At 39.4% G+C, this 19,255-nt stretch overlaps 1 protein-coding gene and 1 long non-coding RNA gene across 6 annotated transcripts in view; one reads left to right on the top strand and one right to left on the bottom strand.

Moving 5' to 3' along the window:
* FBXO8 (F-box protein 8) overlaps window positions 1-7,708 on the top strand; it is a 19,691-nt gene extending 11,983 nt beyond the window's left edge. For all 4 annotated transcript variants that reach the window (XM_075751900.1, XM_075751899.1, XM_075751902.1 and 1 more), the window contains exons 4-6: window positions 2,848-2,966; window positions 4,593-4,789; window positions 5,575-7,708. In XM_075751900.1, the coding sequence (XP_075608015.1) occupies window positions 2,848-2,966; window positions 4,593-4,789; window positions 5,575-5,762 (504 nt within the window). In that variant the 3' untranslated portion in view covers window positions 5,763-7,708. The remainder of the gene's footprint in view (window positions 1-2,847; window positions 2,967-4,592; window positions 4,790-5,574) is intronic.
* Window positions 7,565-19,255, bottom strand: LOC142601741 (uncharacterized). Of its 2 annotated transcripts, XR_012835327.1 has the most exons (5): window positions 19,159-19,255; window positions 18,854-18,953; window positions 14,676-14,766; window positions 10,443-10,500; window positions 7,565-7,703 (listed from the first exon to the last, which is right to left on the bottom strand). It is a non-coding gene; the product is annotated as an uncharacterized LOC142601741 (long non-coding RNA). The 2 variants fall into 2 exon arrangements; XR_012835326.1 differs by lacking the exon at window positions 19,159-19,255 and having other exon boundaries at window positions 18,854-19,011.

Below are 19,255 nucleotides of genomic sequence, written 5' to 3'. Positions count from 1 at the left end.
TTTATCCAGAGCTGTCTGAAGTTCAGCGATAACATTCTTGCCACAAAGGCAAGGTATCCTTAAGGCATCTTTCCTAATTCTCTAATGCTAAGAACATTATAGTGACAAGCAGGCTTCTCCTGTAAGTTAGGGAGACACAGAGCTACTGGAAGTCTTGGCTGTTGTACTGTTCACATAACTACTCTCTGACTAGATCAGAATTAGAAGAACGTAGCGTGTCTGCTCATCCTGCAGTGTTTCCTAAGTGTTAAGAAGGCCTCTTCAGCCCTGATAGGTAGTGGCACAGATCTGACTACCTGACTTCAGTCAAATGGTTCCTAAGAGAATCACCAGATGACTGAGAAATAATCTTAGCATAGATTTTAATACTTATTTGAGCTAGTATACCCTCCACAAGTGACCATTTTAGCTACCAAAGGTGATTTATTAGAAGCGTGGATTCTGAGAGGATTTCAAGGCAGTGTTTACAGTGTTACAAAAAGCAGATTCGATGACATGCCGTATATCTTGTAAATAATTTCATTTGCTGTGAGCCAAAATTTAAGAACTTTAACGAGAAATCAGGTTTCAGTTGTTGCAAAGTATTTGTGGTTGCTTAGGAAGAAATAAAAAGCAACTAAAAATGATGGCATATGCTGAAGTATATTTTATTTATACTCTGTTTATTTGTGAAGGAGATGAGGAAAATGAATAATGAGACTGCATTCACAGAAAAATATATTGTCAATCATTATGTATGGTAGGGGGAGAGAGAGGGAATTAGAGGCAGGGAATATAAATGCTTTGCAAAGACACGGTAGCCTGTCAGGTGAAAATCCTACAGTGAGTAGAAATCTAGTGCACAAAAGAAATTAGTTACAGCATTTACTGTCACAGAGAAACCAACTCATTGCCTGTCTTAAAGAAGGTCTTATTTTCATCCTGACTTATCTATGACGTACCAGGTATTTTCTGGATATGTTGCAGAAGTGTTTGTTAAATAATTGCAGCAGGAATACTACTGAGACTTCCTCGCCCAGCTTCAGTTCATATTACCTGAAGCAAATACTTATTATTGAAGCAAGTGCATAAGTCTCATTAAGTCAGGATATATGTAAAGGTGATGTTCTGCTGCTAGTCTTGTATAAATTGCCAAAATACCTGAGGAATTAATATGCAGTTGATGTTCATTTTGATGTCCCAATTTTAGTTTCCTATTTAGCTCTAATTCAAGAAACTACTTAACCTTATATTGTCCATCCATATTATGGACAAACTTAAATATGATTAATTTGGACATAAATGCAAGCTTGTAGTGCAATACATGTTTCGTTACAGTCCTAAATAAAGATTCTTCTTAAAATCAGGGCCTAAAATTGCTAGGATTTTTTAATTTATTTATTTTATAAAACATTATTTTACCCAAGAAAAAGTATGCTGATTAACTGTCATTTTATAGAAATATATAAGCAAAAATTATGGACTGATAAAAACAGCTGGATAATATTACAGGTGTTTGTTGGCTTTTCACTTGTGTTATCGATATCTTAAGCATATATTCTAATTTCTTTTTTGCGTGATATAACTGAGACTTTGCTTCACTAATCCACTTCATAAAACAACTCTCCAAACCTGTACTCAGTCCTTTATTTCTTTTTTAAGCAAAATTGAAGAGCAGTAGGAAGTTAGTTTATACACTGAATGACAGGTTGCCCCTACATCTTTATATATGTAATGTGAACTAAAAGGGCAGACTTGCAAAATATTGTGAAGTCTGATATCAGAAGACTTAGGAAAAAAGATTTCAGAAATATTTTAAAGGTGATTTGGGTTGTGGCCTTGGTATAGAAATGCACTCTCCTATACATTTTATATTATTCCAACATTTTAGTATAGTCAAGAGGGACTGTACTTGTAACACTTGTTTGTAACAAATGCCTAGAACCACTCCCAGCCCCTGCCAAATTGAAGTGAAACTAGTTGGTTAGTTATTCTCGGGATTGGATTTTCGTTGTTGAAAAATTCAAACATTTTTAAAATCCATTAGGTTGATTTTGATTTCTGAGGTCATAAGGAAAATAGTTTTAGGCTTTGGGATATTTCAATGAACAGAAAGAATCCAGAATATCACTGAAATATTTTTAAATTAAATTTGGCTTGTGTATTCTATAAGGAATGTCTCCTTGGCAAAGCGTGGATAATTCTGGAAATCATAATATGAATATAAAATATGCACAATTGTTCTATCTTTTTAAACCTTTTTTTTTTAACCTTAGGCACAATGTTCTTATTTATGTGTATGCATATTTATATATGTTGATATTTACCTATGCTTTCAAATCAGTGTGCTTGTGTTTATTTGCATTATTACACATTTAAACAAATGCATTTAATGCATCTATTTGAATGTGATACATCATATACGTGTGAGAACATTAGTGTTTTAATGAAAGATATTAAAGACTAAACACATCATGGCTAAGATTTTCTTATTTACGAAATTAGAAATTATGGTCCCCACAGCATTTTAAATACAATTACAAATGTATGAAAACCAAAATACTAGTCTACACTGTAAAGAAATTATAAAAGAACCAACATGCTTGTTATGGGGTTCATAATTTTAAATTTCCTACTGTGAGTGTATGCAAAGTCTCAATTATAAGAATAAATTGTTTCTTTGCATTTGATTTATAATTTTAGAGTGTATTTTGCATGTTGAACTCTGATATAGGGGAAGAGGAATCATTCTGAAAAACAAACCAACTAATTAGTAGGATTATGTTCCTACATTGCCAAGTACAATACTTGTTCCTAAACACATTATGGAGATTAAACATATTTATACATACATGTATTTTATCTCAGGGAGTCAACTACTTTATGTCCAAGGGCATACTAGACGATTCGCCAAAAGAAATAGCTAAGTTCATCTTTTGCACAAGGACACTAAATTGGAAGAAGCTGAGAATCTACCTTGATGAAAGGTAATTTGAATTTCTCGAGACATTTCCTATTCATTTTCAATGTACAGCACCATTCAATGATATTTTGCTTGTATTGATGTAATTTTAAAGATGTGAAAATGCAAGGAAATGCAACAAAGTAATGCTGCTGCTAAATCTGAACAGTTTTTCAATTTGAGCATTTATGTGAACGTAACATTTTATAAGAACCCCTGAAAATTCCACCTATAACTAGTAAATCTCACATCCTGTGCTTTTTCTGCATTTTTGCAGTTCTGGGCATAAATTGTTTTGAAGTTATAGCAAGCATTTAAACTGCACAGGATAATCTTTGTGCTGTATGACATTCAGATTTTATAGATATTTTGCTGCTTTTTTTTTTACTTGTGGTTTCTTTTTTTTCCTATTTAGTATGGGTGTTAATCAGAAAAAGCAGTTATTACTTTACCAAGTGACAGTAGCTTTTTGACTAATGTTAAATCATCTAACCACGGCCTGGTATTTCTCAAATGGAAGTCACACCCGCCTCCTAAGATGCAATAGAGCATCCTCTTGGAGACAGCATGAGCTGCAGTAGGGAACATTCTCCCTGCTGTAGCATGCTTTTCTACCTCCACAATGCTTTCTCTTGCCCTCCAGGATACCTTCAGGTTGGGCTAGTGCAGTATCAGGAAAGAGGAGCACCAACACGTTCAAGCAAAGTTGAAAGAGGAGGAGAGTAATAACTGGACCTATATAGGAAGAGCAGAGGGACAGCAGCGCTTCTAGCAGGAATCCTCTCCTGCTTCTCATCCTCCTCAGCCTGTACCACTAAAGGAGTGAAAGGGCTCATTCTGCAGTGTTATCACCACTGACAGTCCCGTGCTGTAAAACTTCAGATCATCATTTTTTTTGGCAATAGAAAAACTACAAAACCATTTAACGGATGAGATTGCAAGTTAATATTAGCAGCCCCTACTGCCATTCATCTTCCCTTCATAAACAGAGTGTTAATCAGGCACTAAAAATAAAAACTAGGTTTCTAAATGTTGAAACTCCCCTCTTAGTACTGAAATGTTTAATAGAAAGGATAAACATACAAGAATATTCTTTGGTTCATTTCAAATTTGCTTCCAAATTCCCTTCAGATGTCTTTTGCACATCTGTTCATGTAGACTAATGTGAATCCTTTAGACATTTCTGTGTTCAGTGGAAAATGCTTGAGAGCATAGCACCCTGATGGACCTAGACTTTAAAGAGGTTTTGTAAGCAAGTTTTATCTAACTTAAGCCTGGTTTTAACAAGATACTGCTGTAACAGCTTCTACTTAGGCACCAAAATGTGTGACACACATGAATCTATTCCCTTTACTGTCTTTTTTTAATGGCTTTGTCAGTTTAAAGGAAGCAAATCCTCTACATAGACTATGATTGGATATGCATGTAAACAAACATAGAATTCCAATTAACATATAATTTTATAGTATTTGACTACTATTGTGTCTGAAGAAGGTGTTTATGTTATTTTTGTGCTGTTATCGATAATTGTCTTTCAGCAAACAAAGTTCATAAACTGTTCTAAAGCTTTCGGGTTTATTTTTAAAATCTACATTTTCATATTTACAGTTAAAAGAAACTTCTCTAATTATATGGGATTTTATTCTACCAGGCGAGATGTTTTGGATGACCTTGTGACGCTGCACAACTTCAGAAATCAATTCTTGCCAAATGCACTGAGAGAGTTCTTCAGACACATTCATGCTCCTGAGGAGCGTGGGGAGTACCTTGAGACTCTCATAACAAAGTTCTCTCACAGATTCTGTGCTTGTAACCCTGATTTGATGAGAGAGCTTGGCCTTAGCCCTGGTAAGCAAAAAAGAGCTTCGATTCAGTGGATCAATCTTTGTATTTCTGGATGATGCTACTGTTTATGATAGTATTAAAATGGGCACCTAAACAAGTATTTGTGAAAGTACAAATGTGGCTTGGGAGGGTTCAGTATACAGGCATCATCCCACTCGGGTTGAAAAAACCAAAAAATAACATACAGATTCTTTTCTTAGACCTAGCTGATAAATGGGTTTTATTTTTGTGTTATCTTTCCTTCACTTTTATCTGTGCTTAAGCTCAGTAGTATCTCCAAGTTCCCTCTTGCAAAGACTTACACACTTAACATTTTACCCTGTGGATAGTCCCACAGAAATGAGAGGGAATTTGGGGCCTCACTCCAGTTAACAAGCATTTCTAATTTGTTGAGGAGTAGCCAGTTTTCAGCAGTGGGACTACTTACATATTTAAAGATAAGCTTTAGCAGGAGGTTGGTCTTAGTTTACCAGAACTTCAAGAATCTGTTTAAATGAATCTGCATAAAGCCCTTAGCGACGTTGGGATAATGTCAAAATATTAAGAGATTTGTAAATGCTCATTTGGCAATGTGCTGACGTTATTGCTTTGAAAAATGCTATATTAAATTTTATTTCACTGGGATACTCTTTTGAGTTGTTATATATATGTGTGTGTGTATATGTATACATATAAAATATAATTATAAGCCCAAATGATGAAGACTGTAAGGTTCTTGGACAGGGAACAATATTTTTAATGATCACAGTTTCCTTTTTAATTTTTTTATTTTATTCTCTCTTGTCTAGATGCAGTATATGTACTGTGTTACTCTTTGATTCTACTTTCCATTGATCTAACAAGCCCTCACGTGAAGAACAAAATGTCAAAGAGGGAATTCATCCGAAATACACGACGAGCTGCACAGAATATTAGTGAAGATTTTGTAGGGCACCTTTATGACAACATCTACCTTATTGGCCATGTGGCTGCTTAAAAGCACAATTTGCTAGCACTTAAAATTTGTAATTTTCAAAAACTACATCAAGAAATTAATTATTTTGTAGAGATGGGGGTTATTTTAGTGCTGGTCATTCTAACCTCTGTATGCAATCAAAGTTTGTGTGTGTAAGTGTGTGTATGTGTAAACTACCTTTTCTATCTATTTACCGTGGGAACAAAAGGATTTGGAGATTTGTTCTTCATAATTTTTTAGTTTTGCACAAAACAATGCCATTAGTCTGACACAGCCATTTACGAATGTTAAACTGACATTACAGTCTAAGCTGACAAAGTGGTGAATTTGTGCATTAGATCTGCTTGAAACTTTAATAAGTTCATTCTTTTTAGAATACCATGTAATGTGTATATATTTAACTAAAGAGATTTATAATCATAATTATTTTATTGTAAAATATTTTAACTAAAATTTCTCCTTTTCTCTCTTAAAATAGTGTTGTACTTACTTCTTTTGCATTTTTTTTATAATGGTGACTACCTCAGATAAGTTAGAAAAATATTGGTCTGAATACTACAATAAAGTTTATTCTAGGAGATGACAGAACACTTGTGAAATATCTAAGCTGATATTTAATACTACATTGACTAACTTGAATTAGCATATTGCCAATCTGATATTCGCTCAATTTTAAAGAAGATTACAACCTCTGTTTTAGATGAACCCTGATGTCATATAGGGATAGCCTAGGGAAACGGTGCAGTTTACATCGAGAGAGCTAACCTATATTGCAGACTCTAGTTACTGGGGACATAGGACAACTGCAATCATCTCCTCTGTGAAGAGGAAAAAAATCTCAACAGGGAAAGCGGTAGGGGTGGCTAACATGTTGCTGCTTCCCTCAGTCTGTAAGTGTCAATGACGGCAATGCCCAGGCAAATATACACCAGATGACTCATTGCTAAAGCTGTTAAAAACTGACTCTGCAAGATTAGAGCAGTGACTGTGCAGGACTGGGGAGCCGTTTCAGGCTTAGATACTGAATTACCCTTTGTAAATCTGTCATGTATCTAGATTTTAAATAGTTATAGATTTAAGAAAATACTTCAAAAATGGTTTCAGTCAGGTTGTGTCTTACATTTTCTGAAGTGTATGGAATATTAGCAGTGCAACTGCCATGCATGTGCAGGAATTGAATGAGAATTTGCCCAATTTTCAGATAACTCATAGGGCAGTGCTTTTCTTAAATTGACCTAACATGTAGTTGAAATCAGAGCTGTTCCTGATTAAGTTTGTTTACATAATACTTAGCTATCACTAGCATCTGGATTCATCATGGTAACAAGTAGATTTATCCTTTTTCCCTACCACACCATGACATGAGGTAGGAAGATACTCTTAGTTCTGTTTCACAGATTAATCTGATTTTTTTTATGTAGGAAGCCTATGGCAGAGCCAGGAATGGACTTCAGGTCATGCTCCTCGTAGGCACGCACTTTGCCCACACTGCTGCTTTCCGTTTGGCACCAGGGCAGTGTTACATTTGTCTTAGATAAGAGTGATGACAATGACAGTCCACATAAGGGCTACATAAATGAAGGGGAGAAAAAAATGTAACTACTGCTCTTTTTCAAGTGGTTAGTACATTTTGTTTATAGCTCTGGTCCACATGCAAAAGTGCATCCAGAAAAAGCTGTATTTTTTTAATTACATTACCTTTAATCCAGTGTAAACGCCATTTGTGTTTACACTGTGTAGCATATGCAGCCAAAGCCAGGAGCCAGCAGTATTGCAGCTATCTTCTAGGCAGGTTTTACAGTATCACTCCCCTCTCTCAGGATAACTTCACTTCACCCTGTGTCATTTTACATATTTCAGAAAGCCCAAGGATGCATTCCACAGTGGTCAATTAATCTCAAACACAAATAAAAGAGTATATGGTATGTTGGGGAGCTTTGTTTAAGGCACAGATATCTGGTCCTGTGAGAGAGAAAAAAAAAAAAAATGGAAAACTTTTAAAATAATTTGTAAAACCAACAATTAGTGTCCCTGCACTCCTTAAAGTGCTCTTACATGAAGGCTGCAGAATCTGGCTTTCTAGAAAACAGTCCTCAGAAGTTACACACTTAAAAAGAAGAATTCAGTGAATTTTGAAATTACAACTAATCTTATCAGGAAGCATTTTCTTCTCCAACCGCAAATGCAGAGCGAGAGCTAATTCTCTTCTGACTGGTATTTATGTTGGCATTAGTGATACTGGTTTTGGTTTTGCACTGGTGCAAAAGTACAAATTGTTAACCTGCATTTCTCCTAATTTCCAGTTACCCTCAGTTGCCATCCCCAAAGAGACAGAGGACAAAGCCTCTAGGCAGACAGAACGTGTTTTTTCTGGAATAGACAAGTACATTTATTAACAAGGTTTAGAAAGCCTCAAGGCCAGTGTAAGAACCAAGACAATTAATTATAAACAGGATGCTATAATTAAGGTTTCTGTAAGACACAAGTCCAGGGGAAAAGAACAAACAAAACAAACCCAAACCCTAATCACATGCAGATAACAGCATCTGATGTTCGTAATCGGATTTTGAACGATGTTAGATGGTTAGCGCCCAAATCATGCTGTACGTTATGTTACTAACTCGGAGTGGAACAGAAAACAGCAAACAACGTGCCAAGTGTGAATTCCCATAGAGGTAACCAAGAAACAAAAAATTACAACAGACATTTCTTTTGTCCTTTTTTGAAGTTTGAGTCTTTCTCCAGAGTGGCAGAGAAGTAATTTTTTGCATTTTAAGAATATAGACTTTTCATGAAGTTAGGCAACTGTCTTAAAAGAAAAATCTTAAGCAGGTGTAACAATACTCTTAGAAAATGAGAAAGATAAAGTTTGAATTCTCTTAGTCATCCTCCAAAAGTCCTCTAAAAACTAAGTTTTGGGCAAGTGTCTTCTTCAATGCACTATTGCTGTCTCCACGTACGTTTTAAAAGAAAATATCAATACATACTTCAGTGGTCCAGGTGTCACTTAAGTGCGCTCGCTGATGTCATGTGGAAATAGCTACTTGATCAAGCACTTTGGAAGACTTGGATAGAGGATCCCAAGCCTAATTACATGAGAATGACCATACCTGTAACTGCAAAGTGATTCCCAAGCTAGCATGTGATTCCACATCCTTTGAACCTTGGCCGCGTGATGTTGCCTTCACACTTTACTGTGCACCGAAGGAAGAGAGGAGCCTGCAGCCCATCCCCTTGCAAACCCTTCTTAGTCTGGTCCTAAAAGACACTAAAGTTGTGTTCTGAATGGCCATGTCTGAAATTTTGCTAATTTTAGTATACACAGATGTGACAGAAGGACAACTGTTCTTTGTTTGCATAGGGGAAACAAGTGTACCTGTGTCCATATAAAGTGTCGCATAATACAGCTCATTTGGGGCTGTATTAAATTCCAAGACTCTCACTGCATTTATTCAAGGCATAATGGCGTATATTACATATTCATGTGGCTTAGTTATAGTCAGTGTCTGATATTCTCCATTTTCTCAAAACTCTTTTATTTCTGTCTTGAATACTTTCCATTCATACTCTAAACAACAGATTTATACAGCTTTGGCTTTTTAAAATAAATCAAAGCTGCTTCAACATACAAAAGCCCAAACAATTGTAAGCTAGAGACACGTTTGTTAATTTTTCAAGTGGGCAAGAAATTCGCATTCAAGAAAAAAAAAATCAGTTTGGTCTCTCCAACCTTTCCCTCCCAGCCTCCACTGGAAAAAGAAAAATTACCGTCACTTTCAAAATACAGATTTAGGAAAATAAACTGCCTAGCTGGGCAAATAAATGTTACTATTTCCTCTTCAGCTTACTGCAGTTTGTTAATGTTCTCTACGTAAACAAATTTATCAACAGGAATTGCTCTTTTTTTGAAGTGGTAATAGTTTTGTTCTCTATGTAAGGTTGTCATTGTGCAGTCTGATATTTTTTATAGTTCTGTTTTTAGAAAACAAGTATTAAATTATTTTAAGTGCTTAAGCAAAATTGAGGTATACCTACTTGATCATGTTAAAATGTGAAAATCACAATACTCAGTATTTAGAAAAGTCAGGTTTACTTGCCTTATAGTGGATTGGGATTTTTTTTCTTGTCACATATTTCATGTAAGTATCAAAACTAATAAACATTAAGGCTGACGACTTCTTCTCTGCCATTGTAAAATCTACCGCTCTAGCGTCAGAAGCACTATTAAAATGGACAAAGGACAGACTTAAAGGATTTCCTGTGTCTCCCATAGGCACATTATTGTTTCGTTTTGCCTTAATATACAAACTTTCATAATCTACATATAATAGTGATTTTAGTAAGGTAAAGTTTTATGTGATCTTCTAATATTATTTATCAGGTGTTAAAAATCAAGACTTACCGTATGATGAGTGTAATTAAATCATAACCAGATAGCTAGGATTAGTTACAGAAATGAATGTATATGTAAAAAACTTCAGAGATCACATTGCTCCTTCATCACTTCAGTGCTTTTGCTGACAATGATGTTAGTAGATTTGCAGTTTTCCTTTCTTATTCATATAAACAAACTTAGAGAAAAGATAGAGTAGAAAATATTTACACAGAATATTTCCATTCCTTATGTGAAGTTTTCTTGCATTAAAAAGGAACTCTCTGTATTTGCTTTATAATTTTAAAAAGAAAAAAAAACAAAACTACAATTCACTGAAAGAATGAAGAGGCTCTAATTTTCAGTTATGTGGTTCATTCGTAGCACCTAATACAGAAAATGAGCAAAAAGCACTATTCAGATTTCTAGCAATCCAACAAATGCATGATTTTTTAAGCTTAAAAATACTACTTATTGAGTATGTGTACATGACAGAAATCAAACATATTTATGTGAAAGCAACATGGTCAGGATACCAGTTCTTTTGAGAGAGAGTATTCATTTGTAAAAGTTAGCTTTCTTCTTGGCACTGTTGGAGAGGAATGTTGGATTTAATTTAAAATGATTAATGAGATTTTGTCAGACTCCCTGCCTTTACCACCACTGCAGTTTGTCAGCACAACAACCTGGGAAACCCGGACGCCACTCTGTCGCCCAAAACAGCTTTCCAGGAAAAAATAAACCTGAGTAACTAGTGCCAGGTACATGTCAATGGTATTGTCTTTCAGCTGTTGACAGTTTAACTCGAAGTTGGGACATTTACACATTCTGAGGAAGTGAACCTCATTCGTTATTCCAATAGCCTGGTTTTGACAGTGGATACCAGTATAGACTGAAGTTTTCAGAGCAGGCATGGCCTTTATTATTAACCTTATGGAAAATCCAATAATCTATGCAGATAAGAACTTCTTTAAAAGAAAAAAAAAAAAACCAACCCAACCCAAAACTTGTTCAGGTAAGTTTTCCTGGAGAAAGACCATCTATGCAACCTGTCTGCTTTTCGGCTGTATTACATTAGGAGGATCTCATCCTCTGAGCCCGACGCGCGCGCAAAGGCTGCCGAGTTGCAAGGCACTGTCGGACTTGAGGCAGACGCATCTGTGTGCACACGTATGCCAAGAGCCAAAACCTAACAAGTTCGCAATACTTTTCGTATGTAGCCATAACATAAGAAAATGAGCAATTCTTTTGAAATTAAGGTAGGTATTGAAAATGTTTTATGATTGTCTTTTTCGCTTTCCTTGTGGAAATTTATTCTGTTGGACTACAGCTTAAGCATTGAGTTCTCCTTATACGGGAAATACACAAAAACTGAAAAGACGACTTTCACTTCAAAAGCAGCCTTCCCCTTCCAAGAAAACATATGTCTGCCTGTGTTGCACAGCTTTTTAAAAATACGTTTACTGATATATTATTTCCTTTTCTTGGTATTAAGTTTTCACAGTGTACATTGTGCTGCGTAACATATACTGAAAATCACAGCACTTAAAGGCCTAATTTGAAGATTTAAATGGTGCATAAATAGGCATTGTACTGGCTTCCTACATAAAGTAGATTTTATCTGAAATCATAAAGACCCTGAAATGTATTGAGAAGTCTTTTAAATGAGTAATTTTTAGTAATGTTAAATTGTTAAACATAAATCAAGATTTATGGTCTGGGTCTAAAGACACAAATTAGTAAATGGAGAGGAAAGCCAAAGGAAGAAATTTTCTTTGATAGGACTTTTCATTAAAGGTCTCATTAAAACTAAAATTTTGTTAGTTTTAATGCAGATCAAGACAGAAGTTTTGGAGAGGTGAGATTAGTGGTTTCTGTAAGAGGATACCTGGTCCCAGCCGCATTCATACCTCCTCCTCCTCCTCCCTCTCTCCTGCCGTCACGTAGCAGCCTTCCTGCCCCGTCCAACAAGTCCGCTCCTCTCCGCAGCTGTCCGCAGTGAGGCTCAGCAGTCTTCCTTTGCAGCCTGCTCTTCTCTTCCCCCCAAATTAGTAAATGGACTGTGTGTAATCTCCTTATTTTTAAAATATAAAGTGTTCTCTGTAATTTCTTAACACTGGTTAAATAACAGAAACAAAAGAAGTTAGCGGTTAAGACGTACTCTCAGTGAGTGTCGCTATTTTGTAAGTACAGACAGTTGTTCTGTTGTACAAAAGACATAGAAAGGAAGCCCATGTTGCCAGTCATACAGCTTTATGTCAATAACTTCGATTTCATAATTATTCCAAAATCATCCTCAAATTAATTCCACAAATGCTGATTAATGATCTTTAGTCTATTTTAGAAGTTCTTTGCTACATTCTTGAACTAAGCAGAATTTTACATAGAAGATGAGATAACACTTGGAGAGGCATATCTGCATTATCCTTACAACACACCTAACAAGATAGACCCTAGTAAAATTCTGGCTCCACCACTGTCCAAAGCGAATCAGGAACTCATGGGACTAGAGTCAGGATGTCATTACAGTTTGGAAGAAGCAAAAGCTTAGAAATATCTTTAATGCCTCACCTTCCGACAGTCCCATGGTCTCAGCAGACTGTTTGAGCTGATAAATGTCACTGTGTTATCAATTGTGACACGGCAGTATTCTCAAAACTTTTTGCATAACTTAATAAAGAAGAGAAACAAAAGGCTTCTCTGGAAGCCTTATGTTTACTACCAGTAGTGCAAATAATACTGTTACTTAATAGAAGTAATGCTTTAGTCAAAAAGCATTTAACCTTAGAGAAAAGAGAAATAGTGAAATTCAATGCCCATGATGCATAGGAGATCTGTAAAATAAATAGCAGAGTCCCGCCTGTACAGGCATAGCAGAATATTGGTCTAAAAGAAAAGGTGTCTTAGTTTTAGTAAACTATAATCTAATTTTCTCGAGTGGTGATGAAAGTGCCCTTTTGGTTTCACCCCCCGTGTAGCCAATTCCCAGGGTACAGGTGTACCACATAATCTATGAATAGTAATGTGTCTGCTCTGGCACTTCTCACAGTCTTTGGTGATTCAGAAGCATCATCTTTAGAAGCAAGATCTGCCAGAAGGAGATTTGTCACTTGCCATATCACAAAGTTTAGGAGGTATGCTCAAAGGCTGAAGAAAGCCAGGTTGGGTAGGTGGGGTTTTCACATTATCAGGTATGTATATTGTATACTTCTCTCCCCCTTTTCTCCTTTTACACTTTCTTCATTTCCAAGAAAAGCTTGCTTATATCATTCTTAACAATCATTTATCGGGGGGGGGGGGGGGGGGGGAATACTGTGGATCTTTGTGGGTAAAAAAAGTGTGTGTGCTTTCACGCTTTCACAGTTTTTCCATAACATTAAAATAGCATTCCTGTGGTTGCCAAGATTTTTTGTGAATAAAGATTGTGAACTTCATGTGAGCCCAAACTGATCAACTAATATCTGAGGGCAGAAGAGAGTTACCTTACAAGTACCATCCCAGAAGGTTAGAACGTGGAATTGGTGTTACTTTGCCTACAAAAATGTCACTCACATCAAAGTTACTAAATAATTACAGAATCTTCACCTACTATTTTAATCATTGTTATTTATTTTGTGTACTGTTTTAACTGGAAATTGTTGATTAATACTTTTATCCCTCATTGTGTCAGTCTTATCTACTGCAGATCACAAGAAGTTCTGTGAAAGGACTCCATAATACATTGCTATGGAAAATAATACATCAGGTTCGCAAGAATAAAGCTTTCACTGAGGAATCTCTCCCTTACATCGTGATAAGTATAAATTGTAGCATAAAAATGAAAATGGCCTGTAAGCAAGCGAGTGATCCAATCCATTTTAAACACAAGTCCTTACAGAGGGAGTCTTAGATGTAAGCAGATGAATAACCCAATCCCTATACTGCTGACGATACACATCTTTAAACACGTGGTTTTAAGTTTCTGAGAAGCCAATGAAACCAACTTTCCATACTGTTTATGTGTGTTAAATTGAGCCAGCTTGGAAGGGCAGTACCAAAAACCACTCTCCTGACATGAGTAGTATTTGGCTCTGGCTCTTTATATGATTTACCAGATGACAACGATCGAGTAAAAGTGAATTTAATATCAAGTTTACTCTTGATAGGAAAACTTGTACAACAAACGCAGTAATTGCAACAAAAGAAAAATAAGCTTGACAATGGCTCCATAGAGGCAATGCAGTCACCAGGTCTTTCCTGAGCACAACTAACAGTCTGGTCCCCAATTTTACAAGCTTGTTTGGCAGGTTTCACCAGTTGGGAAAAGCTCTCCTCGATACTCTCTGCCAAAACACAGCTTCTGCTGCCTGAGCATCATTCTCCCACCAGGCCAAAGCAGCCCAGGGCTTCCTTTGGTGCTCACTCTCCAGAAGGGGCCACAGTTTCAGATCATGGCAACATAAGAGTAACAGCCCACCATTTCTGCAGCACCAGCCACTTCTCTGTTTCAGTGAAACTCCTAATTTAGACCAGGTCAGAATCTGCCCTTCTTTTTTAAGTCCTAAAACTTGATTTTCTCCTACCTTGATATGTAACTGTTCTCTCTGCATTACTGGGATGTTTCAGATCTGTTGTGCTCTTTGTGCTATGGATTCCTTGTTCGTTCATGTACTTCTGCAAGCAGGAGACTCAGTGTCAGGAAAAGAGGGTGCAAAGTCCATGCTGTGCAGAGCTCGTATTATCAGAAGATCACACACACACACACACCCCCCAAAAGAAAAAAAAAAAAAAAAAAAAGTACATTTGCAAAGACTTATCCCTGGATACAAATATGTTTCAAATTAAAGTAAGACTAAAAATGACTGCAACATAAAGAATACTTTGCTGACTAGAAAATCTGGTAAACTCATGTCTTTTCCAGATCTATCTATTGCATCATATTTTCAAATGACCAGGTTTCATGTTTTTCAGCTACATATTCTTGAAATTGCATCCCTGACTGTAAGTATAATAGGATTTTTTTTTAAGTCTTCAACTTGCTTAGACACTTTTTTTCTTTGTCTATTCCAACATTTCCCTTGCTGATATTAAAACATACAACAATACCTCCTACTTTTTCACTGACTTTGTTGGGATCTTTCTAGATACAGTTTCTTTCGGAAAGACTTGGGGCGGGGGGGGAAGCGTAAATACTACAGAGTTGACAGGGTTTATATGTATATATTTATGTATTTATGCCTTGTATATATCCTAGGCTCCTGGTCTGCTGGCTGCCAGTATGATTGATTGACTGCGTCCTGAAAGATGTTTATAAAAACCGGCAGGTCCCGTATTTGTACAGATCTGCAAACACCCGAAGAAAAACCCGGTGATCTCGCTGTTGGCTCTATTCCTGCAGCCTCGGATGGGACCATTACTACGGCGGTGGTTATTACTAATACCGCCGATGAGCTGCCCTTCCTCCTCCTCCTCCTCCTCCTCCTCCTCCTCCCCCCGGGCTCCAGCGCAGCCCCTGCAGCCGGAGGGATTTGCGCGGTCGCCGGCCGCGGATCGCGGCAAAGCGAAGCGGCCCTCGGGGCTTGCGAGGGCGACCTGAGAAAATTAATCAGCTTGTCCTTGCTCAGGCTCCGAGGAGTCGGGGAATGGCGGGGGGGGGGAAGGGCGGGGGGGAGAGCGGGGTCTTGCTTTACGTCCCCTGTTTCAGGGGGGTCCCCTGTCACCACAGGGTGACAACCGCGTCGCTTTACAGCCGCGCCTTTTGGAGAAAAAATTAGATAATAAAGTAAAAAATCTGCCCATCGATTAGGGAGCCTTAGTCTAATGCTTTTTTTATTTTAAAGCCCTCATCCCCGCTGGCGCGAACCCGGCGCCGAGCCGAGCCGAGCCGAGCCGAGCCGAGCCGAGCCGAGCCGAGCCGAGCCGTGCTCCGCCCCGCCGGGCTCCACCTGCCAGGGCGCAGGGCCGGGAGGATCCCCCTGCCCTAACCCCCTCCTCCCGGGGGTCTTTTCCATGTGGATCCCATTATCATCATTTGCTCCTAGTATAAAGGGGATTAAAGCGATTAGAATGAAAATAATTAAATGATTTTTCAATTTACCCCTTCGTGCTGGTTGCAAGTGGAAAGGGAGAGGGGACTCTACCTCGAGTAACCGAGATAGGTTTGTGATTTCTTTTTGAAGGGGTTTATTTCTAAAGGAAAGGAAGAAAAAGGGGGGGAACCCTCGCAACTGTCAACTGTTTTCCAAACACTAGATTAATGCTGGCCAGACCTTTGTCGTAACGTGACTCTGCTGTTTTCAAATGTGTTTTCCAACCTGTAATCGTTTGTTAAGTCTCAGCGTAGAATAATGAAAGCAAAATAAAACCTAAAAATGCTCGGATGCTCTGGGGTTTTGTTGTTTCGGAGGTGGGAAGGTGGAGAAAATGTTTTGGGGGAGTGTTTGTTTGGAGTTTTTTCTTGCGACAAGCAAAATCCCTATATTTCATAATTTGGAATAAAGCCCTAATCCTGACGAAAGGATTTAAAAGTTTAAAAATAACAGATGGATTTTAATCTGATGAAGGCATAACCGTTTCTTCAGCCTCTTTTCTTTTTCAAGGAAAGTACTCTGAACAAGTGACAAAACTGCTTATACGTATACACACACACTACTCACACTATAGCTCTGTGCTCATTTTTGTAGCTTTATGAATACGTAGCTCAATCTTTACTGTTTTCGTTTGCACGGATAAAATTAGGCGCTTAGAACTATGTCCGAGAAAAGGTAAAAATTCAGAAGTGTAAAGGTTAAGTAGTCACGAGCGCCTTTGCTTGTTTGTTTGGTTTTTAGTGTTAAAAATAACGTTAACGTTAAAGAGAGGATTAATATATAGGGGCCCACCGGGAAGCTTCGCGTGGTAGCTTCACAACGCCAAAAGAAGGGAGCCTTCCTAAAGACAGTGGGAGCTGTGCTTACTGGCGCCCCGCCTGACTTTCCCAGCTCCAGTGACTCCCAGTGAGTCCCGGCCCCGCGACTGGAGCGGCCGGGGAGGCGGTGGGAAGGGCAGAGTAGGAGCCCGCGGGCAGCGCTGCCCCTGCCCAGAGACCCAAAAATCACTGGAACGAGTCTATTAATTTTAATTGGGCAAAGACGGCGACGTAACCCACCCCTTCATAGCTGAAGGGCACCAAACTAAATTCAAATTTTAAAAACCCTGAAAGGTCCGGTGCTGATGGAGGAGGAAGATGAGTCGGAGACATCCAGAGAATGCGAGGTTTACAGCTGTAATGCCTCTGCTACCTGAAGGCACAGCGCCAGAGCGGCTAATTCCTTTTACTAATTGCTTCGTTTGACAACAAGCAGATCAAAAAAGAAAATCTCGTACTAAGAACTTCAGGATCTGCAGGGGAGAACAACATTTCTGTGCTCCCTGGATACGCGAAAATGCTAACAAAAATAATGTGGATGCTTCGCTCTCAACGGCTCTGCGTGTACACGCCTGCCCACAGGCAACACTTCGGTTTGGTTCAAAAGGTTCTTCTGAAGCTGAAAAATTGCCCTGTGGGGTGTTGTTATTTTTTTAAACAGTAGATCTTTCAGGGTGCAATGTAGGTATAAAGGTTCTTTGATTCAACGAGGAGGGAAAATCCCGTTTGTTGTCAGAAGCTAATTTTCAGCTACTAGAGAAGTTACTGACTTTAAATATTTTTCTTTCCTATATAAAAGTTATTGGCCTGCTTTCCTAGTTACTAAAAAGTTTATCCTGCAAATCGAAGCCTAAATCTCGGCATTCATGTGGCAGTAACTCCTTTAGTAACTACTTGTTATTACCGCGCGGTGCCCTTTGCCCGGTGGGTCTCCTCCACAAGCCAGGCAGTGTAATTTCTACCCGCTGAAGCGGTCATTAATGCCAAACCTGCGGGTGCGAGTCGCTTCTCAATTACCAATAAAACATTTACTGCGGCTCGACCGAAAGTGTCTTTTGAGAGCACGCTTTTACGCGTGCGGTGCCTGAGCGCTGTTTTGTCTAATGCCTCCTTTCCTGATCTGATTACCGGCCGCTCCTGTTTTACAGTTTATGGACAATAAAAGCCCCCCGCACGCCCCGCTCGGGGCCGTGGGACACCCCGCCGGGCTCTCCCTCGGGCAGGGCGCGGGGAGCCGCGGAGCAGGTGGCCGCTCCACGTATTTTATATTTTTCCCCTTTTGAATGCAAAATAGAGAAACCCTCGGCTTTACTCCCACCTCTCCCAGCCCCTCCATTTTTATTTTTATTTTTTATTTTTCACGGAAGAAACGCGAGGAGCTGAGGAGGAGGAGGAGAAGTGCCTTCTCCCGTGGCACCGCCGCGGCCCGGGATATCGCCTACGGCGGCCGGGAGCAAAGCAGCCCCAGGCCGGGCAGCGATCCCTCCCGCCACAGCTCCGCCGGCGCTCAGCGAAGGCTGGGGGCGAAGCTGCGAGGAAGGCAGGCGGAGTGGCCGCCGAGGACAGCGGGCAGCGTCCGCTGGACCAGGAGGCGCTTCACGTCTCCACTCCGTGTCCCCCCACCGGTGTCCGTTTCCCGGCGTGGGACAGACAACCGCCGGGGGACGGGCCAGCCGAGCTCCCCGGGGTGCCAAAGCCGCCTCGCCCCCGGCAGGTCCGTGCCATTCCGAAAACGCCGAGAGGAGGGAAAAGGAGAGGAAAAAACAAACAAACGAACAAAACCTCAAAACAACCCAAACAAAAAACTCAAACCACCACCAACAAAACAACCTCTATCTGCCAAATCAAATTTACCTTTCGTGGCCGGGAGGGATGCCCTTGCTCTCCCCTCTGTCGGGACGGGCTCTCCTCAAAAAATCCCCTCGTCTCCTCCGGTAGCCGCTCCCTCTGTCACCTAGAATGACACACAATCGCGTGTAACACGCAGCAGCTCCCACACGCACACGCTCCCCCACGGCTTGGGCTCGGCGCCTCGCAGCCGTGCCCGGGGCGGCCCCCCCACCCTCCGCCATATAAGGCGCTTCGGGAAAGCCCCGGAGGACCCGCCGGTGCCAAGCACGGTCCACGCCGCTCCGGGTCACCCCACCCCGGACCCTTACACGCGGGGAAATCCCGCTTCTCCAACAATACCCTGGTGGGTTTGGGGCTTGTTGTTTTGTTTTTGTTTTTCTGGGGGGGGGGGATGTACTGAGGCTG

This window comes from Balearica regulorum, chromosome 4, assembly GCF_011004875.1.
Source record: "Balearica regulorum gibbericeps isolate bBalReg1 chromosome 4, bBalReg1.pri, whole genome shotgun sequence".
NCBI classification, from domain to species: Eukaryota; Metazoa; Chordata; class Aves; order Gruiformes; family Gruidae; genus Balearica; species Balearica regulorum.
Note: the sequence above shows the minus strand (reverse complement) of the source record. Positions and strands in the feature narration are given on the sequence as shown.